Source organism: Rhododendron vialii, chromosome 13a (genome assembly GCF_030253575.1).
Source record: "Rhododendron vialii isolate Sample 1 chromosome 13a, ASM3025357v1".
NCBI lineage: Eukaryota > Viridiplantae > Streptophyta > Magnoliopsida > Ericales > Ericaceae > Rhododendron > Rhododendron vialii.
The window spans coordinates 5109496-5136542 of NC_080569.1; the positions used below are offsets into that span (position 1 = coordinate 5109496).

Sequence of the window (27047 nt, forward strand, 5' to 3'; positions counted from 1 at the left end):
GGCTCAACACAAGTGTGCAAACTCCGAAAAAGGCCAAGAAAACCATGTGACGGTGACCCGGGGGACGTGAACATTCTCTCTATTTCATAAGTATGTCTTATACTGGAGGAATAACTAGTTCCTATCAAGGCTTGGTGCCCATAGATCTGCCCATCTTCATCTTGTTGAGTGTCTATTGAACAGTGATTCAGACTTGCGCCATGTAGTTGCTAAACTAATGCTAAAAATGATCAGGGTGGCGGATATATAAATGTCACTTCTAATATTAAGGCTCACGCATAACAGAAATGAATCACAAGAAATGCCCAGGCGGCCATGGCACTGGCGAATGAAAATTGTTTTACATGGACAAAAGGTAAACACCAGAAAACTTGAATTCACAGAATTAGCCAAAGGGCCGATCAAAAAAAAAAAAAAACTACCCAAAGGCTCTTTCGACAACGATGATTGTTACACCTTAAATCCCAAGGAAAAATAATACAGGAGCTAATCTATAGAGGCACCAAGAAATAAGGCCTCTCCACTCTGAGCAAGGATACCCACTACAGAAAAGTCTAAAAAGAAATAAGATAAAGGGTCACACAAAATGACAGTCGTCTGTACACGTAACTATGTTCGGTATCTATCTTCCTGAGGTTCTAGGTCACAGTAATATACATAATACCAAAAAACCTCATACCCTGCCGGTAGCATTCCTGCAAGAAATTATAACTACCTGCAATATCACGGCCTCTTTCATCTTACAATTCCATGGAGGGTGATATAATTTCATCTGCACAGAACAGCCATTCAAAATTAGCCACTTCACTGCAATGCATAAGAAAGAAATATGCCAACCCTAAAGAGACAAGTACATGCAGTGATACCAAAAAATGCATCTCTTCTTAGAAAGAGAGAGAGAAAAAAAAAAAAGAGATTTGCGAACATTGTCTGATAATTACAAAGCTAGCGTAGTAAGTGCGACAAAACAACCATGATGCCACAGGAGCTTCAACAAAGCAATAATACACATGCCAAAATCCCATTGTCAAGGAATAATTTGCAAGTTCCAAAAGTCTCCCTTCTTTTGCCCAAGCAAGAAGCTCTAATATGGTTTAGAATCTTAGATGATACCATGAATAGAGATGATTTTTGCACTCCACTTTCTTATAGATGCGCAACGAAATCTGCCTTGTAGTGCTTAAAATAGCAAACAAAACATCTTTCAAAGCACGGCAAATTTTGTAGTGTCTATAAGTGAAATGCAAAAATCATTTCCGCAAGAATATTGCCGCATATATGTACAAAAAGCAAATGTAAATATTGAAAAGGTCTGTGATATGACTTGGAACCAATAAAACCTGTCCCCATCACATCAGCAAAATCAATGTGATGAAATCTGTGCGTAAGTAGGGTGGGTGTGGGACCATAAAGTTACCTGTACACAACAGCTGTTACATGGGCATGCCGACCCAATCTGGGCAGGATTAGCTTCCCAGGAATAGCTGCATGGTAAGTGCTTTATTCCAGCTTAGAGTTAGTGGATGTTTATGTACAAACTGCTATTGCCCTAATTGAAGCTGCTGTGTCTGCTGCTGCGGTGGCAGCTGTTGTTGCACTGATTGTTGCTGCTGCTGCTGCTCCTGTTGTTGCCGGGGAAAACTATGTGATGGCTGCTCCTACTCTTGCCCTTGGCTGACCGTAGTCCTTCAGTCCCAACACAATTTGTCAAAGGCGGACCCCTAACAGAAGCTAAATGCACTGCTGGATCTGACACACCGCAACCATACATTTGATCCGGTGATCGCCATTGAGCATCCGAAGACGAAACAACTGGAATTACAGTAGCTTTATCTATCGTGTCCTGAGGCTTTTGTGTTGTTTTACTCATCTCAGATAAGTTGCTCAACAGTTGGTCAGCTTGATCTGCCAGGAACTTGCTTGGTGGGTCAGAATTCACTTCGTAATTTTGTTGAAGTGCTTGTTCAACAATTGGTTGAGTTTGATTCATTGACTTTTGGTGTGGCTATAGCTTCTGGTGGTTTGATGATTGCTTGGCCAGAATGCATTTTTTGCTGTGGTCGGGACTGGTTTGAAAAATGAGGTGGCCCTAAAGGTTTAGATGGTTGAACAGGATGTACTCGTGACCCCGGGTATAATCCCTGACTTTGCACCAAATGTAGGACTTGTTCTGCTTTCTCAGCTGATTGGCCATAAGGAGTGGCAGAAAAGCCATCCGGAGACGAGAAATCATTTGGGAGGTTCTGATGCATTACCATGTTCCCTCTTCCTACACCCTTCAAAATTTTAGCTTGCTGTTGAGACTGTGACTGTTGCTGGTGCTGGTGCCGGGGGTGGTTCCTTCGAGATTGTTGAAACGACTGTTGCTGAGGTTGCCTTTGCTTCCCCATGTACTTGGTCAACCCACTACCACCAGTTCGAGGGTTCTTGTTCAGCCCATGCGGCGTCATGTGAAGCTTTTGCTGTGACATGGGACTCGTTGAGGAAGTTTGAGCCAGAGGCAGTGATATGGTTGCAGAAGTAGTTTGAGGTTGACCCTGGTAACTACCTTGCAGTTGGGGCTGTGGTGGATGTGCATGTGGCATCAGAGCATTGGATGCGGTAAACTGTTGATGTTGCTGGAGTAAACGCTGCTGCCGCAATTGCCTCTCCGTTGCAAGGTGAATTGCATATGCTTGATGCTGGGTGCTGGCGTGATTTAGTGCTTGAAGATGAGGATTACTGATCACATGGGACTGTGGTGGGGAGGTTTGATGTTGCTGCTGCTGATGGATTGGATATGTCCGTACAGGTGGAAAGGATGTCTGATTGGAGAAAGCAGAACTCAACCCACCAAAAGGAGGAACTGCTCCTTGGCTGTTTTCTTTTGTGGCCTGCATCTGAAGCTCTGGCAATACCATATGCTCTGGATTCTGGACAGGCTATATAACCAAATGAAATGATGTTATCAAAGAAAGTAAAGTACAGAATATGTACAATTTTTTTGGAAGTACATCCTTAATCTTGCATGAAGTTGTCACCAGTTTTGGGAGTGAACAAGATGTAGAGAAGGAATATAATGTATGTACAATCATTTTTTTCTCACCTAGACAATTATTTAAGAAACTAGTCAACGTTAAGATTCATTTACTCGATGAAAATAAGGTATTGGAGTTACAAGCAAACAATCAAAGTATAGCAGTAGCTATGAGTGGAAAGAATGGTCTGGAGTTGTGGAACATAACCATCCCAAGAAGCACATCCAATATCATCCACTCATCCTCATTATGCATTATTATCACGCATAACAACCACTTCACTAAAGTAGAACATTAACCAGGCAAAAGGCTGGAAAAATATCCTATCATCTGTAACCCTTTTCCTTCCAGAACACAAAATGGGAATAATTTGAATCTCCATCCAGTTGAATGCATTACAATTTGTAGCGCTTGTTAGTCCACCAGAATAAATGGCATCTAAAATAAATATTCCCCTAGTAATCTATTTATGAAGGCCAATTCTCTCCCACTCACTTGCCAATACATACAAACTGACCGTCGTCTTTAACCATGTTGTCCGGTACCAAAAGGTGAGTGTAATCCAAAAAGCAAGTCCCATTCATTCGAATATGGGAGCAACTCTCATTCATATCCAGCCCCTCATTCTCTGCCACAAGCCGGGTCATCAAGTTATTGGTCGAACAGAGTCAATCAGCTCCTAGGGTGGGGAATTAAAGACATTTCATCGGATGGAAACGGCTATTCTTATGCTGGCTAAGAACTTGATGACAAGGCTTGTGGCGGAGAATGAGGAACTGGATATGACAGAGAGTCGCTCCCATATTCGAATGAATGGGACTCTATGAAGTGAACCTCAGAATTTGTCTGAACTACGAGGCGTATTCCACAGTTATGGTTTGTGTCATACAGTTAACCACGAAAGGGTAAACACGAAGCGGGAAAATGTTGATCTTCTCAATGTTTGTTGTTGGAGATGGGCCTGAATGCTCATATGCACAATGTTTCTTGTCGTGAGAAATCATCTTGTCGCAAAAACTCAAAAAGCTTAATCAATGTTTTCAAGTCGGTGCTTATTTCCAAATGACAAAAGTCAGTACTAACATAAGAAAACCCCAGCCCCGAGAGTTGATGAGACTTTCACGATTGATTCTGACTTGTGAGTCTGTGACATGGGCCCCTTCAGTAGATCTCTACTTAGCTCTTTTAGGAACTTAGAATACTCAAAGGCTTTAGATATAAGAATATTATGCTTCCGAAACCTAAAAAAGTACAAGTATTCAGGGAAAAGTGAGTGGCTTCTACCAATCAAAGCACTGCAAAGCCAGCCAATCAACATACTTTACTGGCCCGACATCTGAATTCAAAACCATATAGAACTTAAAGGTGACAATCAAGGCTCAAAATTTCATTTCAATGGGTCGTTTGGGTCAGACCAAAGACAGAAACGACTGGAAACAAGATGGAGACGGAGAAAACATGTGGGAACATAAACTATGATGTGCGTGTGTGTTAGGCTTACATATAAACTGGACATGCATCTCTGGTTTCATGCCTATGCAAATGCATATTTGATAATACATGAGCAATGACCCAATGCATAAGGCACTAGTTCATAGAACTAGAGATATTGGGTTTGATTACCACACTTAATTCAATAGAAGCATCATTCCACAGCATAACAAGTAATATTCCAAGTTTCAAAAGTCGGTAGCATGTGCCAACATAGTGATTGTCCTCGAAGGAAATTGCACTTATGAACAAATCACCACAAACTACACTGTTTCAACCGAAGCACCAGAATTTCGAGATCTAACCCCTGATTCCCTTCAGTAGGCCAACAAACCAAAACACATCCTCTATTTCGAGTGAAACTAAACGAAAATTTGATCACCGGTGACAATAAAAGGCTTTCTGTGGCACTTGCCTGGTCTAGAAACGGAAAATAATCGATAACTTACCGTCATCATATTTAGAGCATCCTGAGGTCTCAACATTAAGTTCCCTTGAGCAGAACCAACTCCAGAGTGCAAATTAACTTGGCTCGGCATTGCTTCTGCACTGGAAGAAAGCATTCTCCCAGAGTTCAGTATTGCCGATGGGAAATTTCCCTGAAACCCAGGCCTTGCAATGCCCATAATATCTCCACCAGACAACATGCGAATACCACAATCAGTTCCAGGAGGAGCCCCATCAACAGACAGGCCAGAGTGGTGAATGTTTCTTCCAGACATGTGATTATATTGCTCCTTTCCCCGATGCTCATCAATAGAAAAGGACGCTGATCTAAGAATGCCATATCTACCATCCCTAAGTGAGTTAGAGTGCCAAATCATGATTGAAAACAAAATCAGAACCTGATAATGTGGATAATACCATAATCTTAACTCTTGAGCTACAAAAAATCATATTACCTAACCAAGGCGTTGAGCGGACCATAAGGAGGTGAAAAGTTACTACCATCAACCATGTTTGAGGATCCTTGTGAGGAGTAAATTGCACCAGAAGCAGGAAGCACAGATGCAACAGTGCTCTGATTTGATATTGGTAAACCACTAGCCTGAGAACCTTGGTATCCAAGGGAGAGAATATCGGGGCTTGATGCAGTTGTATCACAGAGATCAAGAGGCCTTCATTGAAACATTTGGAAGATAAAAAAACTTAAATGTAAGGAAACATGAATATCAATTGAAGAATTCCTTGTGAGAATGAATAAATGGTTTGGTTTACTATGTAAAGATAACATTTTAACTCGTAATTTAAGAAGACTTGAACTTGAGTTAACTTTATCAAGGGACCGCAACCTAAGCTGCTGAGCTGTCCCCTAGGGCTCATAGAACGCACTATAAAGCACAGCACCACCAAAACTTACATGAGTGGAGCCCCTCCGTTCAGGTTATTAGGACAAACTTGGGAAAGAGCAGCTGTATGAGAGTTGTGTGGCTGTATAGGCTCTGCATCCTGGTAATCATTCTGCGGAAATTACAAAAAGAAGAGAGTATTAGCATAAGGAATAAATTCGAAACCTGCAAGTCAGATGCATGACAATAGAAAGCTTAAGAGGTAGCTTTCTGACTCTAATTCAATTATTTTCACCCTGTCGTGACATCTTTAACAAGTTGACCTAATATTGTTTGTTCTATTTATACTACATATTCTACCCAAGCCTTTGAAAACTTTTGTATGTCCATGGAAGGAACCTTCTCAATATAGCTAATCTCAATACAATACATGCTGCCCAAGGAAATAAATGGGACTCTAAGTTAGGGTCAGGATGACTGCACCACTGAAATGCCTGGCATGGAAGCATACAGCTTAGACGTTTTTAGAGTTATGAAGAATTTACGTATGTTGCATGAAAATTTATTCAACTTCAGTTCCAGTCATCTTAAAATCGGCATCATTACTTCAGACATCAATCCTTGCACACAACTAAGACAATAATTTAGTAACCCAATTTGGGCTGAGGCCCAAATTAAGGATTCAATTAACATCCACAAATATAGGGTTCACTAGTTGTTAGAGAAAACGACATCAAAGAGTTGATCAACTACTATTAAGGTAGCAAACAACACAATTCTGCCAACAACTGGGCATAGTAAGCTCTAAATTTAATCACATGGGCCCAAAAAAGGGGAAGATGGAATATAGAAATAACAGAACTTTGATAAAATACATGGACAGAGGTGCAATGTAGATTGAGACCTTATATAATGATCAATCTAAAGATAAAATTGAGAATTAGCGCAAGTGTGAAAAATGCTGAGACACCACTTTTGAGGTGACGACACAATTTGTTTCTTCAAATATCCAACTTTTAGAACAGAAATACACCTCTGCAATACGGCAAAGCAGCTTTTGTGAAATCGTTATAATTTTCTGAAAATGGGTTTTGATCATATCTGCTTCCATTGGACCCTGCAAGCATTGGAACAGCTGTCTGGCACTGCCCTGTATGACATGCAGCACCAACAGCCAACAAAGCAGTTAAAAGAACCTCAGAAAAAACAGGAATGGCACATTTTTGCCAAAAAGTAAATATAACAATAACTGGTTCAGTGTTTGATTTGATAGAAAGGGAGAGGGAGTTCTTGTACCAAGAATAAAGGAACAAGTAAAGAATATTACCTTAGGAATGCCAGGTAAGGTAGATGGATAAGGTTGAGAAGATATTGAATCCTCAGCACTATCAGCCCAGTCACCAGCAGTTCTGTCCATTAAAATTTTATGGCGCTCCATGCATTCTTTGGGATTGCGGAATATACGCTGCAAGTGTTGAAAAAACAGGTAATACAAGAAGGAAAATGCTAACCTCCGCCCTTAGGGTGGAGGATAATAGGTAAAAAGTGTATTGATATCTGTGAAAAATGCATTGATATTTGTGAAAGTGTATTTATATCCGTAAAATATGTATTGATATCCAAACTTGTTTGGAGTTATTTGTTTATTATCCTCTGCCTAGTGGGCGGAGGGGTTAGCAAAACTGATACAAGAATACCAAGAAAAAAAAAAAGGCAATTACAATTAACAATTTTCTCACGGCCTAAAGCTGGTCTACAGCCCCAAAAAGACGGCATCAAAGACAGTAAGGGCATGTAGAATTACCTTGAATAGCAAAGCACTGTTGAATGCATCACTAACAAGCTCCCAATATGGACCCATATCATGTACAAGGACAACAAGGGCCTTCATTTCCAAAACCAATACATTTCAGGACAAGACATCTCAAGCAACATAAAAGGATTACGAATAAAGGGATGAAAAAGAAACTATTGACCTGGTCTTCCAAAAGTGACCATGGACTTCCCGGCCCTGGCTGCCCAGCAGGCATCTGCAAACATTGAAAAAAGTCAAAAACTCACTTTTCACAGTAAGCAGGGATGATGGAATAGAAGAAATCACAATTGCCAACTAAATCGTTTTCACATGTACCTTAAAAACCTTTGCTTTCCTTCCCTGACCCCTGCCAGCAAGGATTTTAATGAGCTTATTGGGAACGGACACATTACTCATCTGGGAAGCCAATGGAGAAGAAATTGACCCAGACATTAGGCTGTTATTGTCAAACAAATTTTCTAGTGGTTGCCTCATCATCTTTGGTTTCTTAGTGATGTGTTGGCCAAATAAACCTGCGAATAACACGGACAAATATGTGACAAAGGACAACGAACAAGGAATAAGGAAGACATTGGACAACAGTAGATATTGATGGAAAAGATCTTTACCAACGCTTCCATTAGACTCAAGGTGATAATTGTCCAATCTACTTTTTGAATGATCCCTCTGCATTGGAAAAGGACAGATGAGAACATTCATGACAATTCTACAGAATAAATGCTAAAGGATAACAGCCCTGTTTGGCTGCTGAAGTTGATGATAGTGGAACAGAACACCAATCAAGCTATTGCAATAATGAGAACCTAAATGACAGACATCTAGGAAAAAGAATAAGGAAATTGTACGCAATTAGGCTAGTTATCTTAAGCCTAGGGAGCAAACCACAATAACAACACTAAAAGGATTGTTATCCATGAACTTTTGAAAATGCATTGCGCTGCCGAAAAAAAAGATGAAACTCTGAAACAAATCTAAACCTAGGTTAATTGGCTCTAGGGCCACATGACCAATAAGCAGCAAGTTATAGAGCTATCACTCTTCACCTTGCTAAATTCCTCTAGTTCAGAAGATCTAAATAGCGAGTCAAATATTCAAAGCAATGTTACACTAAGATACTACGTTCCATAACAAAAATAACATTATTACCTGCTCATTTCTAAAATCATTATGAGGGAAGAAATCGTTATCAAGCTTCCATCTCTGCTCAAATATGGAACCCTGGAAAATAACAAGGATGAAAATAAAATGCCGATGAAAGTCAATATTAATTTCCAAGGACAAGGAAGTCAGCATTAGTTGGAAATGAAAGCCAATACCAGATGCTTTGCCTTCTTTTTTTTAGGTTTTGATACTTCCGTGGAGTGAAATGGTGATTCCGTTTTGAAGTCACCCCCAGACTCAACTTCCAGATCATTTTGGTTCTGGGACCAACAATGCAAGATTTCCGGGTCATCCTGAAAAAAATTAGTATCACCACTGGAAGCATCTGTCTTGTTTGGACCCTGAGCACCCCCAGAAGTGCCAGTGCTAAAAGGACATAAAACCCTCAGCCTGGAAGGAGTCCGCATACGTTTTGTTGGAATTGAACCAACAGTAAGACCGTTGGCAGGCTGTTTTCCCATTAGTAAGTGTTGAGACCCAACTTTAGTTTCCATGCATTGGGTGAATGGCGGATCAGTTCCCAGATCGTATGATCTCCCAGCACATGATTTTGTCAAGTTTTTCCTTTTCTTCTCGGCAAACTTTGATGGCTTTTTACCCTCAAAGCCTCCGGGCAAATAATAGTTTCTTGTTTCACCTTCATCCTCGTCGTATGCATTATCTTGTGATCCAAAATGGTGTAGCTAAAAATATTAGATACAAGGAAGTTGGAATAAAGCTCAAGGTTGCCAAACAGATCTGATCAATACCTTCTGCAGCAACATAGGAAGTATCTGCTTCCTCATGGACGCTACCTCCAGTTTTCTAAGGAAAAGAGAGGGAAGGAGAAAAATTTCTTATATGTAACGTAAAGCAATGAGGGGAAGAATACTAAAAGTTCAAAAGATTCCATAAACAAAAAGCAACCAGCAGAAATAGTTTTTTTTTTTTGCATAATCAGAGAACCTTTTTGCATTTCTAGGTTTTACTTATAGAATCATGGTTATGGTTTTGAATGGCATGGGGTTTTTTTTTTTTTTTGTTGATAAATATTGAATGGCATGGGGTTTTAAAGAAGAGAAAAATGAGGGACGAGAAACCTACAGCGTTTTCTTACCTACTCGGAACCAAAGAACTTTTGTTCATGAATCCGTTACATTCATGTGCGATCTAGCCAAGTGATGTAATGAACATTATTATGAGCTAGAATTTTATTGAGTTTCCAAAAAGCCTTCGAAGACACTTTTGCCTCCCTACCAGCCTTGTTGAATTAAGGGGCTAATGTAGCCACAGCCACGAGGAGTGGTGATCAAGCTCAGGAGCCTTTGTGGTGGACGTTGGATAAATGAGAGGTTCGTAATACAATATCTGTAGTCCGGTGACTTTTTTATCCAACACTAGTAAAATAGTAATTAGGCAGTAATTTTCATCCCTTCAGATATTGTCTCATGGGGTTTCCACAGAAAACCCAACGCACTTGTCCCGGTATGTTTTTTCGTGGACTATTGAATTGTTAATCACCATTGTACCTGATACTGGACTCCATAAACAAATAACAATTTTCAATTCCAATAATGTTTTGCGATTTGCCTATTCACCCCCTCTAGGAGCATTCTGCACCAACTCCACTTTTTCAAGAGAGATTAGGGAGGATTAAGATTCAATTATAGGAACAGAGAGAGAGAGAGAGAGAGAGAGAGAGAGCATTATTGCGTCCAACAATGAGCAAAGGGAGCTACTGAAAAGGAACAGAGTACAGAAAAAAAAATCCCACCACAAACAGACATTTAACCCTCAAAGACTTGAGTTGCTTCTCCACAAATCAAAGTTGTTCATGAAAAAGTCAAACACACTATGGTGGTACGACTTGCACAAAAAAAGGGATGTCACAATTGAAAAGCTATATCACAGAACCCTACCTTGACATGGAGGTAGGGAGAGATTAATAAGGATTTAGGACCAATGGAAATATACATAAGATGATAGTTTCATCACTTTGTGTATAATACTTATTCTATAACCAACAAAGCAGTGAGAAACATGTTACCTCAACTTCTGCTAACTGGAATTCTATCAATTTTCTGTAAGTTTCCATTGCACCAGAGGGCACCACGTAAAAGAGGTTTTCCTGAAAGAACAAACTTCAATGTCCAACTACAAAACGAAAAAGACAGGTATAGAAAAAGGTGCACAAAATTGTATTCAATGTATCAAATCCAGACATTGTGAAACAGTTAATCAACTCATGAGAGGCAGAGAGACGGAAATTTGATGATTTAACCAAGTAGGCAAAAGTAGAAAGTGTCGGTCCATACTTCTGTAAAGTGATCCTCCGATGACATTTCCTTAATTCCCAAATCAGATGCCCGGTCAGGCGTCGGTGGTGCTTCAGCTAGGCCGATCAGGATAAGAGAGTTATTGTACCTCAGAAACCTTACTGCATATCCTTGAACAGCACAAGTAAAATCTATTCCACGACATTGCAGCTCTACCTCTTTGCTCATCTCCTGGCCACCACCACCACATACAGCATTTTAGTTATAAAAATGACTCAGAAATTTACACCATCTTCAAAATACAAATCTCCTTCCCATAAGAAGAAAACTATGGTTCACGGCGAGACAAAATAATTACCAAACTAATAATTTAAATTAGCCACAAAAGGGGGCAATTTCTCCAGAACACAGCAGCCGCTGACACGTCAAATGAACACCCAGATCAAGTTTAGAAGACGAGTCCCTGGTAAGTGGCTATCCATATACAAAGGAGTATAGGACACTATAATAACGAACTCAAATATCCCAGAGCATTTTCCAGTTACTAGAATGGAAGAACTTTGATTTAGAAATATCATGTGTTGCCTAAAGAATAGTGTCACATCTACCACTTCATGCAATACCTTAAAAATGCTTCACCAACCACCCCTGAGATATTTTAGGTCAGTGGAACAATGATTAGCAATAACTGAAAAGGCAGAGCTGCAAAGGCATGCTAGTGCAATGTTGCCTTATCCTGATGTTGGCAAATTAAACTTTCGAGTATTTGGTTCATAGGAAAGCAGTAGCAATTGTTAGACAAAGGATAGCAGGATGATGTCTAAATTTTATCAAGACCTCAAAACGGTACTATTTTATGCAGATGTGGAGCAGGTTTAAAAAAGTCTACATGGGATCAGAAATCCGAACATATTAAAACTAGATGGATCAAAGGAAAAAAGGGTTCACAGAAAACAACTTCAGGTGAAAATAATACATCTGCGTATCATTCTTCCCGCAGGATGACTACTCTATCTTCTCCAGTACTTTATGTTGTAATCATTGAGTACCAATTACATTTTGAATGATTGGCTTGGTTGGCAGAAAATTGCCCCATAAATTTAAGACAACTCAGCCAATGAGAAGGTACCTGTTATGATAAACCCAAATGTAAATCGTGAAGGGTAAGATTACAAACATTAAACCACTTCCAGTATCAGTAACTGAATCAGATGAACTTGTGTGATAAAAGCAACCAAGAAACGCTATGATCCTGGTATGAAATCAAACAAACCATCAACCACAGAATAATGGCATAGTAAAGGGCCAGTACCGTGTAGATTTTATGATCATTTTCTCAGCGAAATCATTCCCACCGACCCTGCTTAATCATGCAAAAAATGCTTGCAAGTTTTACGGACAAGTACCAGGACATTACTATTCAGAAGTACCTGTGCTGAATGCCAAAATTCTATGATAGCTTTTGCTAAGGAGCGAGCCACTTTTTTTTGCTTCCAATCTAAATTTTGTTCTTCAAATCTTAATTGAGATGTTGAAGCAATTTGATGACCTAGTTGAGCAGCAGCAGTAATCTTCCATAGACGCTCCTGTTACAAGATATATTATTGCTAATTAGAAAGGCAGGACAATAGTAACCAAAATAGTTTGCCCAAAAAAACTGAGTTCTGTGACAAGTATGGATTAATGTATCAGGTACGAAACAGAAATCGTATTCAAATAAACAACCAAGGAAACAATTATGTCAAATCCGGTGGCAAAAACTCTACGGTAGGTTGAGAAAACAAACCTGCGCAAAATCATTTGCTAGCCATGCCATTTCTTCAAGTACAATTTCCCACTGAGATGTCTGATGATTTTTCGAGACCAAGGTACCAGCAGATAACTCAGCAATCCTTTTGCGATTTGCCTATATAGCAAATTGTGTAAGGCTTTAGGAGCCTAATGATGACAGCAACCAAAGTTGCTTCACGGTTGAAGAATTAATATCACAAAGAAAATCAAGAAAATGACCTCTATGATCTGAGCTTCCTCTAAAATAGAGTCTTCATGTGCCTTGTTTGCCAACTTTGACTGGGTTTCAGCACAAATTTGTAGCTCAGAAGAATCAGCGGAACCCCTTAGAGACACTGTCGTCTCCATTAACTCAGGCATGCCGGGATTCATAGAACTCTGATGTCTATCACAAGGTTTTTCCTTCTGGGTGTTGAAACTATCACGAACAGAGTAATCCATTGAGCTCTTAAATCTACCCAAGCGATCATTTTCCTTTTCAGGAGTTAAATTATCACCCAATGAATTTCCAGGTTTTCTGTCTGTCTCTGATGCAGTGCTGCCATCTATTTCCATCCCCCCAAAACTCATTTGGCATTTAACCTCATTTTGCGTGTCAGAACCATTTCCATGTAGTTGTTTCTCAGCTCTGATAATTGAACGATTACTTTGGTGGCTCTGATTAACAGAACTATGTTCAACATTAATTGAGGCATAACTTTCGATGCCATCTGCTTCTTTCTCATTACAATCGTTCAACATTTCATCACCTTCCACATGTGGTGTCTCCTCAAACACGAAGGTTTGTTCCTTAGTATTTCCATTAGAATCAACATGTCTTAAATGGTTACACAGGTCACTACCGTTATTTGCATCAAAGCTATGGCTAGTTTGGGTGCACGAGGACTCTGAGTCTAAACCCTTTGTGCTGAATGCAGCACTATTCTTTTCACCTTTATCTGTTATGCTTTCTCTAGCTCCCTTATCATCTCTAAACCCATTTCGTTGAGCAGAAGTAGTTTGATCTTCAGTTTTTGCTGTAGAAGTTTCTTCAGCATCAACTTGTGTGTGTTGACTATGCAGCTTACCCTGCATACTTTTAGAAGAATTGAAGTCACACGGGGGTTCACTCAGACCAACTTTGGTAAGTCCAATTGCCAATCCCAGGGCCGGTACATTATCCAACACCACATCTACTTGACCATCAGAAGGTAAGACCTCAAGAGCTATACTCCTGCTTGGATTCGAATTGCAATTCGAAGAATCATTCTGGTGATCCTTGTTGTTCGTACAAAGCAATAACCGCTTCCCATCCTTTGGACCACCTCGAGATGGAACCGATCGAGCAGCACGGCGATTTGGTCGTGACATGTTTCTTCGCTTATATTTTCGACCTTTGGGGAGGCAAGCATCTTGACTCTCATTCAACTGTTCTTCTGATGAAGGAATGTTACTCCGGGTAGGATGCAAAGAGTTTGTTTCACCTTCAAAAAAATTGCTTTCATGATCAAATAACAGGAGATTATCTGCACAAATGGGCTCACAAACTGTAGGAGCCCCTGGTCTACCGCTACTTTCAAGAGAGTCCCCATGTGGTGAAGCAGCCAATGCAAAACAACCTTCGGCTTCACTGTGGTACCAAAATAGAACATTAGCCAGTCTACAACAGGGGAAACAATGGAACTGACAGGATCATCAGTGACCAAATAAAGTGACCAAAGGAAAAGAGGAAACCTAGTCACAAACTGTTCAGGAGGCTGATCGTTCAACGAAGTAGATTCGACCCTAACAGAAGCAGCATTCCTCAATCTGAAGTCCAAAGGATTGCCACCCTGTTGAAAAGAAACATTTGATCACTTGAAAATCTTTAAGATGGTGCCAGATCCGTATGAAAACCACAAAACAATAGGGGTAAATTTCCATACTTTCTCCAGAAATTCCAGTTCTCTTCTCCTTTCCTCAATCACATCATTCTCCTGCCTGTTATCCACAATCACCGCACTTGCTCATTTATATCGACAACAATAAGTAAACAAATAGCAAAAAACAAAGCAGCAGTTCTATAGTTGTTGTATAAAGTAGTATTACCTAAGCTCCGCTTGAACCTTTTCAATTGCTGCTCGCCGAGGAGAGGTAGTGCCAATTCCAACTCCATGGTCAACAAAACTTCCCATGTAAACAACCTCAGCATTGACTAGAAAAGGAGATTCTAAGCTGCATCCATGCGTGCCTTCCTTTTGATCCAAACAAATGTCCCACTCTCATTGTTTCATGACTACTATCAAGTTCACACAGGAAGGATGATCAAGACAAATGAGATCATAAGAGCACTAGAAAATGATATTACCACTCAAATTTGAAGGCTAAGCTACTATTTGTCCTTCCTTAAAATGCATTGACAAATGAATTGAACATCTCATTATGATGACATCCAGAGAACAAATTGATTCTCCTACAACAAAAGTCTGCACGTTTGAACACAGAGATAAGACTAATAGCAGTAAAATGCACATAACATCGTACAGGCCTTATTTTCTAAAAAAAAAACCCCAAGGTGCAAAAATGAAAATGTATGCAAAACCAACATTAGTACAAAAACATAAAAGTAAACTTCTTGAAATATAACCAACTGCAATCTTTTCAGGGGCTAGCACGGTATTCGGAGCTTAGGCCTAACAACCACTTACAGCTGCCATGAACCAATCAACGTGCATCAGGAATATTACAACGTGATAAAAAACATAGCAGTCCACAGTTGAAAATTCAAATCATCCTGATGCTCGGGCTATTTAGCAATGCTCCCCCATGCAATGGGTAGAGTCCTGCAAAGGATCACCCATCTTCATCTAACACCTATACATACACGTGTACTTTTTTAAGTACAGAAATATTTAAAAAGGCAATAGAAAATTTCTACTCAACCAACCCTGGACTATAGATAACGGAAAAACGCATAAGATATTAAAGTACTAGTTCTCCTTGGAGCTTAGTAGCACGAAGCGGAAGCAGGAGCGGGAGCGGGAGCGGGTGCGGGTGCGGGTCCGGGTGCGGGGGAGCGGAGGCACCTAGAAGCTCCTAAGATTGGGAGCGCCTAAGGAGTGTATATAGATTTCATATAAACACCTATAAAAAGTATCTTTATATACTTAACCATTGAAGGAAAAGTGATTACTTATGAGAATTTTCACGATCTTAAAGGGTACTTATAGGAAGTTAGATATTTTCAATTTGCAGAACTTCTTGAGTGATAAGATTTTCATATTTTTATTTTCACAATGTCATAACTCCCTTAAGAGTATGAGAGAATAGTTGCCTTAACCGCCCAATAAGCTCCCATCTTGGAAGCGCCAATTCGAGCTCCTGTCTTGGGAGCGCACCCATTTTAGAAGGATCCTGCTACTAAGCCTTGGAGTACCATATGCACATGAGCATCCAAAGCTATGTGAGCATAACAGCTTAATATTCTGAGACAGAATAATACTCCAGCAAAAATATGAAAAGGAAAAAGTACATTACGGAGAACTTTTAATGCGACGCTGTCATGGACCCATGGTAACGTGCCTAAGGTGCCATTAGCTACTGGTAAAATAAGATCAGAACAGCTCTTTCTATTCAAGTATTCATAAAGCATGCATATTTAACTAAGTATGGCAATACAGTTAATTCGTATAGAATAAAGGAAAAAATTTCCAAGAAGAACAAAGCACTCAGGAACATAGAAATGAGAAATATATTACGAGCAAGAGTAAAGGGCCAATAATCTGAAAAGCATAGACTATCCAATGAAGACAGTATCCATGTCACGATCTAAACTTCTCAACACTATGGATGTCAGCCCAAAAAATTCTAAAATAGGTCACCTAAAAAAAGATCTTGCTAATTCCGCAAAATAGGAGAACGTTCTCAAGCAAAAGAAATTATCTGAGGCTTACAGGGCCATCTTCATCGGGTGTGTCGCATGCTTATTTAGATTAAACCTCAAAAAATGTTTGCACCTTGTTGTTGATTCATAAATGGAAATGTCATTATCAGTATTCTAAAACAAGGAATTAATTGGCGATTGATTAATAGCTGGCGGGGCCTATTCGATTAGGTCCGATTAACGATTAATCGCTGATTACTAATTAATATGCACCGATTAATTGCCGATTAATCGCTCGAAGGTGGCCGACCGCCCGACTAGCGCCGAGCGACTTTTAGAACATTGGTCATTATAGAATGGAAGCTCGGTTTCAAGCTGCCACTGCAGTGACAACTCACAAAAACCTAGACGACCCTAGAAGGCACCTCTAGAGGTTACCTAAGCTGTTAACTAGGAACCTAGGTTGTCTCCTAAGATCTGCGCCAAAATGTCGATGTATTGGTCCAACCACTGAATTGTGCATAGAGGAAAGTAATTAATATAATTTAATACTAGGAAACTAGCTTCCGAACAAAGTTGAGTTGTTTATTATGGGGCGACAAGTACTTGGTAAAAGTAGGCAAAACACAACAATGAAACAAAACAAATAAGATTAACTCACATAGTAGAGAACCACTTCTAGTGAAGTTGGTTGTTCATCTCCCTCCCCTAGTGGTGACCAGGATTCGAGTCCCAGGGGGGCAGGGATTTGGGGGCTAGGGCTATGGATAGCCTCTGGACCTTCCTGTGCTAACTCTAACACCCCCACTAATCCCCGTTGATATATACAATGTTGCAAAAAAACAAAAAAAACTCATACATAGTAGTAGATGCACATAAATGTTTAATTGTTGATCTAGTGTACAAGTGGCAAAACTACCCGCAAAACACATTCTCAATCAACTAACCGCAGCAAAATCAATTCAGCGCAGACAAGTCAAAAAATAAGAGATCAATACGCCAAATAACATAAAACAATGCCAACCCATCAGGATAGTTACAACAGTAAAATTTTGAACTTCTCAATTTACGCCCTTGTGCTCTTCCCTTTTCTTTACATCACCGCCGCTTAAATCCTTCAAATACTCACATGGGTCGACTCAACTGATCAAGCTAAGTTCAAAAAACCTAAGCATGCAACTAAAAATCACTACTTTAGTCACTTGCAAGGTCCCAAATGTCCAACATTTACTTCCACACTAATCAAATAGTATACATGCAATAACACGACTAGCATGCAAGTCTCAATTAAACTGTAAACATACTACTGTCGAATTGGCCATAACTCCGCACCCATTGCACCAAAAATAACATCTTTTATTCAGTACGAAGTCAAGAGTCCAAATTCTAGGGTTTGCACGCAATGCACTTTTGGAGCAAATTTCTAGGGCTCGTGTCACCATGGATCAAAAAATCACCTGAATCCCAAAAGTACAAACAAAATTGCCAGCTGGAGCTGACACCGAAACCTCCTCGAAACCTGCTCTCTCTTCTAGGGTTTTGGTTTGATGCAACGAGCCTCAGTTCAGAACACACGAGTTAGCCCTAGAATTGTCAGCCATGGAAGCATTGAGTCCCTTCTCAAACTCTTCTCCCCCTATACGATCAGTTGCATGATATACGTACGGATAGTTTGCGTGGAGTATTTCTATTCTGGTTCGTCTTCGTGCTCCTTCCCTACAACTCTCTTTTCTCTCTCCTGGTGTAATTTTTCTCTCTCTAAAACTGCAATCGATGCATCCTCTGCGAGTCGTGGGCTGGACATGCAAGCAACGAAGCAGAGGCCTTGGGTCCATTAGGTTTTTTCGTAATTATGTTATTGGTATTATACGTAATGGTAAGATTTTTTTCTATGACTTTTCATTCTACTACAAACTAAAATAAATATTTATGTGAATATTTTTTAAAATTAAAGATGATATATCGCGAGAAAGTGATATATCTTGTAAAATTAAAAATAAGTATTTACTTATTTTTTAAAAAAAATTTCATGATAAGTTCTCAAGCACATTCCATCAATTCATGAGTTATAGCCTTACAAGAGCAATACGGAAATACTGATTAGAATGTGCATAATTACTCGGGTATGAACTAAAAATACAGGTTAGCATGCATAGTATATCCGAGAAATATTCACAATGGATGGTGTGGTTCAATTTATAAGCATTGGTTCCTCTTTTTTGTTCATAACTTTTTTTTTTTGACAACTGCATATGTGAACCAACTTTAGCGCACCCCTACTCACATATTTTAGTCAAAGAGATTATTGATTCAAGCCTCAAGGCTGGTGAGCCCCTCTCTCTCTCTCTCTCTCTCTCTCTCTCTCTCTCAAATCATATGTGAGGATTTGTTGTGTTTTTTTTTTTTATTATAAATTTTGTATGCAAGAGGCAAGTGTTGTAGGAGTAACTTATAAGACTTTATTATGAAAATTGATGCACCTCCCGTAATATCTTCAAGTTATCACTTGCCAATTAACAAAACAAATGGAAATATATCAAATATTGAAATCCTCAAAGATAGATCATACCAAAACTTCCCCTTCAAAGAAAAAACAAATATATTTTCTCACGAGAAACCAAAAAAAAAGGGTCAATAGATCACAATACCAAAAGTTTAGTTAATTCAGTTACTCTGCCATTTGCCAAGGTTCTATTTCAGCGTATTAAACTTTCTTCCAATTCTCTCTTCAGTAACCGCAACCCAGAAACAACGAAATTGCAAATCTCCCCCCGCCTTTTAAGGCTGAACTCTTGAATCTTTTTTTTTTTCAAGTAGTGGCAAACAACGGTGCTTTTGGTGCGAGAGATGCCCGCCCGTAGGTTCATGGGCAGTGAATGAATGTTATCTTGTTCTGAACTAGTTCGTTCCCCTTTCACATCAATGCAAATGTGTATTGCCTAATTATGATCTTTCCAAGAAGTCGATGTATCTAGAACCAAACTACAGAAAAATAACCAGAAAACAGAAGGGCGGAGATTCATCCTTAGTGTATTGCGCGGGTCATGGCCAGCTCTTTCATGCTATAATAATCAAGTTACCCATCTCTTTAGTAGCTCCTAGTTATTCAACTCATAGTGGCACCAGGACATTTTCTTTCTTTTTTTTGAACATTGGAAATTCCATTCATGAAGCCAAGCGGCACATACAAAGCGATATCACGCCATCTACACCTAGACATGAAAATTTCACACTAAAAGCACAGACTCAAAAAGCACATAGTGCAAGCAGATCTCAAAATACAAAGGACATGATGTTCTTTCAGTCTGATTCTAGAATCAATACTACTTGAGGTCACCCTGAATTTTTATCAGCACATATGGGGGCGGAAGAATTATGCAAAGACTTCCAGAAACTCCTTTGCGTAATGTGTAAAATGCAACTAACAATGGAAAGAGGGAAAACAAGAATCTTTCAAGAGGGGAAAATGAAGACTTTACATGATTACTTAGTCAACTACAAACTACAAAGAACTCAACAAGATTCCCGCCTTTCATCTATTTCCTCAAAATGCACCTACACAGGTGAGAGTTGAACAAAAAAAAAAGGCTATACGCTATGATGCAGGGTTGCTGTCAAACCTGGAAACTGAGTGTTGAAGATTTTGCCTCTCAAGCCCTGGTGAGGACTTCTGAACTGATGCAAAAGAACCTTTGAGTTCCTTTGCATGGCTATTCATTCCACCTTTTTTGTATGCCTTGATCATGGTTCTATATGTGATCCCATCAGCCTTACAACCTTTTCTCTCCATCATCTCTAGCACTCCTTTCATCTCCACAAAGCATCCCATCTTCCCATAAGCATGCACAAGGCAGTTGAAAAATACGATATCAAGCATCACATCTGCATTCTCAATAAAATGCAAAACACCAAGAATTTTTTCGGCTTTCCTAGCTTTCCCGTAAGCCCTTACAAGTGAACAAAGTGTAACGCAGTTGGGTTTTATTCTGTCTGACCGCATCGACCTGAACAACAACTCCATTTGTTTCAAATTTCCTGCCCTTCCAAATGCTTCAAGTACTATGTTGTATGTTACTAGTGTCCATGAAAAATAGTATTTTTGCATGTATTCCATCACGGCACACAATTTCTCATAACTCCCTGCTTTCCCATAGGAGTCTAGGAGTACGTTGAAAGTTTCGATGGTGGGTTGGATTCCCGCACACTGGAACTTATCGTAATATTTCTCCATTGTTTCTATCTGGCCGCTGCTGCCAAACGCTCTCAGTGTGGAGTTCATGGTCCAAACATCATGCTCACATTGCCCCTCACGAAGCATTTCCCCCAGTGTTGCTTCCATCTTGGCAAACCTTTGGAACATGGAAACAATGGATCAGGGACAGGCATAAAATCCTTTTTGAGTAACTCTTGCCATAAATTCATTAACGCATTGAGTAATCGAAATGCATAGCAGAACCATTTACTTTCTAGGTGAAGGAACGTAAAAGACAGAGGAAAGCCAAGGAGAACACGTAGCAAGACTATCTTAAACTTAATTGAGCATATGACCCAATTTAACCAATTCAAGGTAATGGATCCATGCAGCCAACCTAAGTGATTGTGACAAAGATTTGTTGAGTTGAGGTTCTTATTAAAAAACAAGTAAAGTGCTGCTGCTACTGGTGGCAAACAGGAAGTAACAACCTGGAAAATGTGATTTTGGTGGTCATGATGGGGAGGGAGGGGAAGCAACAGTGAATCACCACCAAGGTGGACGCAATGATTTTTACTCATTCCCACCTCCCACTATCTGCTCATTTAATGGAACAAAGCCTGCCATAAAGAGGGTACAGTATGGCCTTAGTTCTTGTTTCTTCACATTCTTCATGACCAAACGGACAGGTCTACAATTTGTAGTTCCAGTATTGTTTCAACACTCAGAATGGCATTTGAAATACTATTTAAGAAAGGGGACCGGTGACACTAACTTTCTTGTTTTGCCATAGGCGTCAATGAGGGTACTATATGTAACTGTGTTGGGCTTGATTCCCTGAGATGCCATGACAGAAAGCAAACTATCCACTTTGTCAAATGCAGAAACCTGCACGCATGACTTGATTAGGATTGAGTATGTGTGAACATCAGGCTTGCAATCAAGGCTGTTCTTCATCTCCTCAAGGAGGGAAAATGCTTTGTCAAAAAGACCATTCCTACTATAGGCAGATAACAGAGCAGTGTAGGATTCACGATTCACCCCACAGCCTTCACTAATCATAGCTTGGAAGAGGGAATGGGCTTTCTCCGGCTGCTTGCATTTTCCAAGCACAACAATCAACTTGATGTATATATCAGAGTCGGGTCTGTACCAAAGTTGCTCACGCAATTGATCAAAAACCTGAAACAAAACGTCTTACACCAACTGAATAGCAATTCTTTTACGTCAAATTTTAACTATAAAGAAACATTGTAGTGTGTAGCATTTAAATATGTTCACAACAAAACACAAGAACACGGGGAAAACAATGATATATGGAAAAGAGAAAAGGCATTACAAAGCAAAGGCAAAAAATAGAGAAAAAACAACAGGTTTTATGAAAGTGGAAATCATGATGATTCGTCCGGAATATGATCCCCCTTTCCATTGATCCCCGACAGGATAGTGCGTCTTCTACTAGTCATAAAACCAGTTGAATTCCACGGAACCATCTTCTACATCCTATGAAAAGTTAAATTATGTCATCTAATGTTTTGCATCTTCTTATTTATCAAAAAAACAATGTTCACATAATCAGAATTAGGCCGTTTAGGCGCTTGAAAAACGTGTCTTCGGAATAAAGTGAATAATTTCCAGCTCCATATTCCTCAGTAAGCACATGCCGATCAGTTTCACTATTTAAACATTCAAATTCTTCGTCATTAGAAGATAGCCAAATGGAATTTAAAGAACCACGACCTCTATCCAATCCCAAAATTGCCTTGAGATAAACTAGCAAACAATAGCTGAGGAACTATATCTCTCATTATGCCGTTTCGCTGCCACATTCATATCGTGTAGAAATCGGAAGCTCATATAAACACAGTAATGCTATTACACGCACACAATTGAATAGAAATTGCAGAGCAAAAAAAAAAAAAAAATTGAATAGAAATTGAACGGATGTGGGAAATGACTGACATTTAGGGCTGACTCCCAACGCAAGGCGGCGATATGCGCTCGAAGGTTTTCGAGGAGCGGCAAGGGCTCTTTGGAATTACTGGGCCCACTCTTGTCCCCAATGACGGCCTTGGTGGCCTCACTTCTCAATTTCATGGATGTAGCCTTCTGTGACGCTATCTTCCTGTTCACTTTCTCTCTCCTCTTTTCCTCATCTCTCTCCTTCGCTGTTAGTGAAATTTCCGGCTTACCATCGGGTCGACGGTTAACCGGAGGTGGTAGTGGATTAATGGGAACGGAGAAGGACGCCATTGCTCTTTTGGGGCCACTTGGGAACTGAAAAGTGTAAGGACCCGTTTCAGTTTCTTAATAAACAAAATTTTAGGATTTTCCGCTTGAAAAAAAAAAAAGTAATTTCAAACTTAAAAATATATTTATGCAAATAATTTTTATACAAATATGAATTTGTTTGATAGATCATTGACATTTTTTAATTGTGCAAAAAAATTGAAATATTATTTTTTATTTTCGTTATATTTAAATTTAAAATTATCTTTATTTAAAAAAAAATTAAAAAGAAAACGGAACGGGGCCTAAACACAGCACCGGAAAATATGTAGGGCCATTTGCACATTTATCCCCTACTTTTCATTAGGGAAAATTTCAAAATATCCCTCAACTTTTACTTTAAATTTCAATTGGACTCCCAATTTTTAAAAAATATCAATTTTACTCCCGCCGTTATCTTCTGTTAATCAAAACGTCTCATTATGTCCGAATGACTAACAGATTTCGTTAAAGGCTCCGTTAAATAGCGTCCGGATCGAATTTCGATGATCCAAGCCGCTCAATGTGTTCAAAACTTGATTTTCAAGGTATCTTGGAGAAATCAGCAAAAAAAATGACCGGAAAGGACTTCATCTGAACAGTTTTTTATTCAATAATTCATTAAAAAACTGCTCAAATCATGTCCTTCCCGATTTTTTTTATTTCTCGCAAGTACACTTAAAATCACTTTCTAATCACATTAAGCGGCTCGGATCATCAAAATTAAATTGGGAAAGGGGAGGTGGGGATCAATCCAGATTTTGTTCAAGTCCGGACGTCCGGATTTTGCTTCGATCCGCACCTCTCCTTTTCCGATTGAATTTCAATGATCCGAGCCGCTCAATATGATTAGAACGTGATTTTTAAGGGTACTTGTGTGAAATCAGCAAAAAAAAATGACCAGAAAGGGTTTGATTTGAGCAAATAAAGCCCTTTTCGATCATTTTTTTTCCCCCTTATTTCTCATGGGTACCCTTAAGATTTACTTTCTCTTTTGTTTAAGAGTTTCACTGAATGCATATAAAAAAGTGGTTAATTGCATTATAACATCCCCTCATATTTCTAGCAAATACGGACATCTCATTGACCAAACTCATACTTTACAAGTTCCCTTCCAATTAGTTTGACACAACCATATCATTAACTGCACTATTTACGAATACGAATACGGAAAAGATATCTGCACCGACGGTTTTCGTAGGGAAACCATATCAACGGCCACCGGACAGCCGATCCGAGCCGTCCAAATTTTTTTTTATAAAAAAACGAGGGGGCCTAAGCGGGAATCAACGGCATCCGAAATGTGTAAAGTGTTTGATCCGGTACGAGTGCTCCCTCCATTAGGTTTTTCCTTTCACGTAGCCAGTAGCCATGTCCTTCTAATATTCTCCGCCTATCTCGCCCCACCATCCCCACCTCCTTGGCTCCATCCTCCCCACCTTCGCATCCTCCGCCCCATCCTCCACCCTGCCCCGCTCTCCCTCCCCATCTCCACTGCCACCCACGCCCACCTATCTCCTATCTCTGTGTACCACCACCGTTTTCATTAGATGACTACCCCTCATTAAGCCACCCCGAAAACCGGAGCAGCCGAAGGGGAGCAATCTTTGAGCCACGTAATTATGTGCACTAGGAGTAGTATACTCCTGGTAATGGCTACCGGGGTAGGAATTGACTGTTATTTCCGTTTCAACAAACAAGCCGTAGAAGTGATCAAAGCAAATACTCTTCTTCTTTGGGAAGAAATCAAGGAATATGAGAAGAAGCGAGATCAAGAATCCAAGAAAGGCGAGATGTCGGAAGGGGTTTTTAGGGAAAAACTTCTCATTGAAATTAAGAGAATCGCCAACTCCGTCAACCTGCCCTTTTCCGCAGCCCCGTCACCACACCACCCCAAGTATGAATATCCCATTTTATTCATGTTCGTATACATGTATTTAGGGTCTTTTTCACTTGTATAGTTCGTATCGAGATACGTATCGTGTATCTTGAGATACGTTTGCTGGAAAAGTAGGAGTTTCTATTGTGTAGTTAGACAATATTTTCTGGACGAGGGAAAATACTAAAGACAAGCATGGAGAATGATAGTATTTTATTGCACTTGAACTCAAACTTTTTTTGGCTTGGTACAAAATGGTTAGAACCCATCCCTATTTATACTACTTCATGGAAGACTCTAGTACAAAGATATTTTCATACAAGATAAATTTTGAAGTAATTCTATAATTACACATGAGACTAATTCTCACAAAAAAACTCTAGATATTTCACAAGGATATTCTAAAGTTTCTAAAGCTAGATATTTTAGAGTTTCTAAAAACTAGATATTTATATCTTTTTCAATAATATCTATCATATTTGGGTTTTGTCAATTAGAAGTTTGGCAAAATACTAAATTTAGTTTATGCTTCAATACCGTTAATCATAATTAAAATATAATTAAGAAGTAGATACAACTAATAACACCGACAAACTATGCTTACATTTTAAAAAAAAAATTTAAGATGCAAAATTTCAAATCTCTCAACTGGGACCTATTACATTAAGGCTTTATGTTCCCTTTGTTAGGAAAAGAAAAGTAAGGAGTATGGTTCTTTCTTTTATACAAGACCTACATTGAGGTTGAATTTCTATCAAAGGGTTTGAAAGATGGCATAATTAGATTAAACGGCTTAAATTAATGCATTTGGGGTTCTACTTCTTAAAATAAGGTCCGACTTTTTCGAATAAATAATCGTAGGATACGTATAGAATTAAGATTTGCGTATAAATCGTAGGATACGCGATCATATCGTAAGATTTTTATACAAAAAGGATACATGATGGGATACGTATCCTTCTCCGAATGAGACGATATAAATCGTAAGATACATATCGTGTATTGTAGGTTTTTAACAACTATGCTTTGACCTATCTTGCTTGGTGTGAACTGTCGATGGAGTTATATTTGGTGTGGATTTATGTGTGTTATTTGCTTTATTATATATTTCACAAGTTTCAACATTCTTAATTTGTTTCTCAAAAGAAATCTTGTCCCTTAGTTCATCAAACTTGTGTTAATGACTTGTATGTGGACTAATCGCTTGTATAATGACCGTGACAAGTGACAACTGACAAATCTTCATGTGGTCATATGATCTCATAACCTGATAAACGACGCGTAGACATCGCTTCATTATTGCAGTGCATTTTGTTTACTGATGGAAAAAGGCATTTTAGTTGAAGCTTTTCATACTCTTTATCGACTCTACAGCTTACGGTTCAGGGATTTAAGATATCATCCAGAAGTGCCTGTTGTCGGGATTGCATCTAGGTTTGATTAAGCAGGGATTATTTTTTATTTTTTATTTTTATCCGAATCAGGTGTTACTTTTATTAGTATTGTTCTTGGGTGGATGGAAGATGCAAATGCTTTGTGGGGTGCTTCTGTCATGTTATGCAATGGATGGATACCTTTAAGATTGAGGGAGATTTTTGATAGAACGATTGCATTGGCACAGATGCTATGTATCAGATGGGTGTAGATGACGTGAGATTAAGATGGGTGTTTGATTAGACTAGGAGAGAGAATTAGCACCAAAAGCATTTTATGCTTGATAATAATCTCAATCTTAGAGTAGAGATGAATAAATTTAAGCAACCGATATTGGCAGTGCAATGGGAAAAAAACAAGAAAGAAGTAATTTGATGGTTAGAAATTAAGACCGAATTTATGAATTGGTTATTGAAATTCTGAAAGCTAATTAAGTTGTGAAACTTTGAATGGGCCAAACTCTAATGTACTCTATCCAGTTGGAAATCGTTAGCATTGCCATCATCATGATGTTTATTTAGTTTAGCATGTTAAGGCAAGCCATTTTCACTGGTAAAATTTTCTTTCTTTTTTTCGCTACCTAGGTCAGCTTTCTCGGTAATTGCTTGTAGTT

At 39.2% G+C, this 27047-nt stretch overlaps 2 protein-coding genes and 1 long non-coding RNA gene across 4 annotated transcripts; 1 reads left to right on the forward strand and 2 right to left on the reverse strand.

The window, feature by feature from the left end:
* Positions 1–279: 279 nt before the first annotated feature.
* LOC131313651 (chromatin modification-related protein EAF1 A-like) lies at positions 280–18485 on the reverse strand. Of its 2 annotated transcripts, XM_058342084.1 has the most exons (23): positions 18119–18485; positions 14888–15652; positions 14725–14779; positions 14534–14631; positions 13040–14429; positions 12816–12935; positions 12460–12615; positions 11069–11260; positions 10801–10881; positions 9524–9578; positions 8930–9435; positions 8760–8831; positions 8222–8279; positions 7929–8125; positions 7774–7827; positions 7602–7682; positions 7125–7262; positions 6831–6947; positions 5869–5969; positions 5411–5626; positions 4958–5306; positions 1418–2921; positions 280–772 (listed from the first exon to the last, which is right to left on the reverse strand). In XM_058342084.1, the coding sequence occupies exons 2-22, from the start codon at positions 14971–14973 to the stop codon at positions 1965–1967; spliced, it is 5079 nt and encodes a 1692-aa protein (XP_058198067.1). In that variant the 5' UTR covers positions 14974–15652; positions 18119–18485; the 3' UTR covers positions 280–772; positions 1418–1964. The 2 variants fall into 2 exon arrangements, with proteins under 2 accessions (XP_058198067.1, XP_058198068.1); XM_058342085.1 differs by lacking the exon at positions 6831–6947.
* Positions 15805–18436, forward strand: LOC131313653 (uncharacterized). Its single transcript, XR_009196262.1, has 2 exons — positions 15805–16830; positions 17017–18436. It is a non-coding gene; the product is annotated as an uncharacterized LOC131313653 (long non-coding RNA).
* Positions 18486–20091: 1606 nt separating the features above from the next.
* LOC131313652 (pentatricopeptide repeat-containing protein At5g48730, chloroplastic-like) lies at positions 20092–23142 on the reverse strand. The gene is made up of 3 exons (XM_058342086.1): positions 22816–23142; positions 21629–22035; positions 20092–21010 (listed from the first exon to the last, which is right to left on the reverse strand). The coding sequence occupies exons 1-3, from the start codon at positions 23104–23106 to the stop codon at positions 20257–20259; spliced, it is 1452 nt and encodes a 483-aa protein (XP_058198069.1). The 5' UTR covers positions 23107–23142; the 3' UTR covers positions 20092–20256.
* Positions 23143–27047: the final 3905 nt, after the last annotated feature.

Bases quoted from the DNA above. Each gene is read 5' to 3' on its own strand.
- LOC131313652 (XM_058342086.1), bottom strand. From the start codon at position 23,106: ATGGCGTCCTTCTCCGTTCCCATTAATCCACTACCACCTCCGGTTAAC. The intron at 22,036-22,815 runs GTCAGTCATTTC...GTTTTGTTTCAG, and splicing joins GTTGGGAGTCAGCCCTAAAT to GTTTTTGATCAATTGCGTGA. The intron at 21,011-21,628 runs GTTAGTGTCACC...CATGTTCCAAAG, and splicing joins GCCTATGGCAAAACAAGAAA to GTTTGCCAAGATGGAAGCAA.
- LOC131313651 (XM_058342084.1), bottom strand. From the start codon at position 14,973: ATGGGAAGTTTTGTTGACCATGGAGTTGGAATTGGCACTACCTCTCCT. The intron at 8,280-8,759 runs GTAATAATGTTA...TTTCCAATGCAG, and splicing joins ATGATTTTAGAAATGAGCAG to AGGGATCATTCAAAAAGTAG. The intron at 5,307-5,410 runs GTAATATGATTT...TAACTCACTTAG, and splicing joins CCGCTCAACGCCTTGGTTAG to GGATGGTAGATATGGCATTC.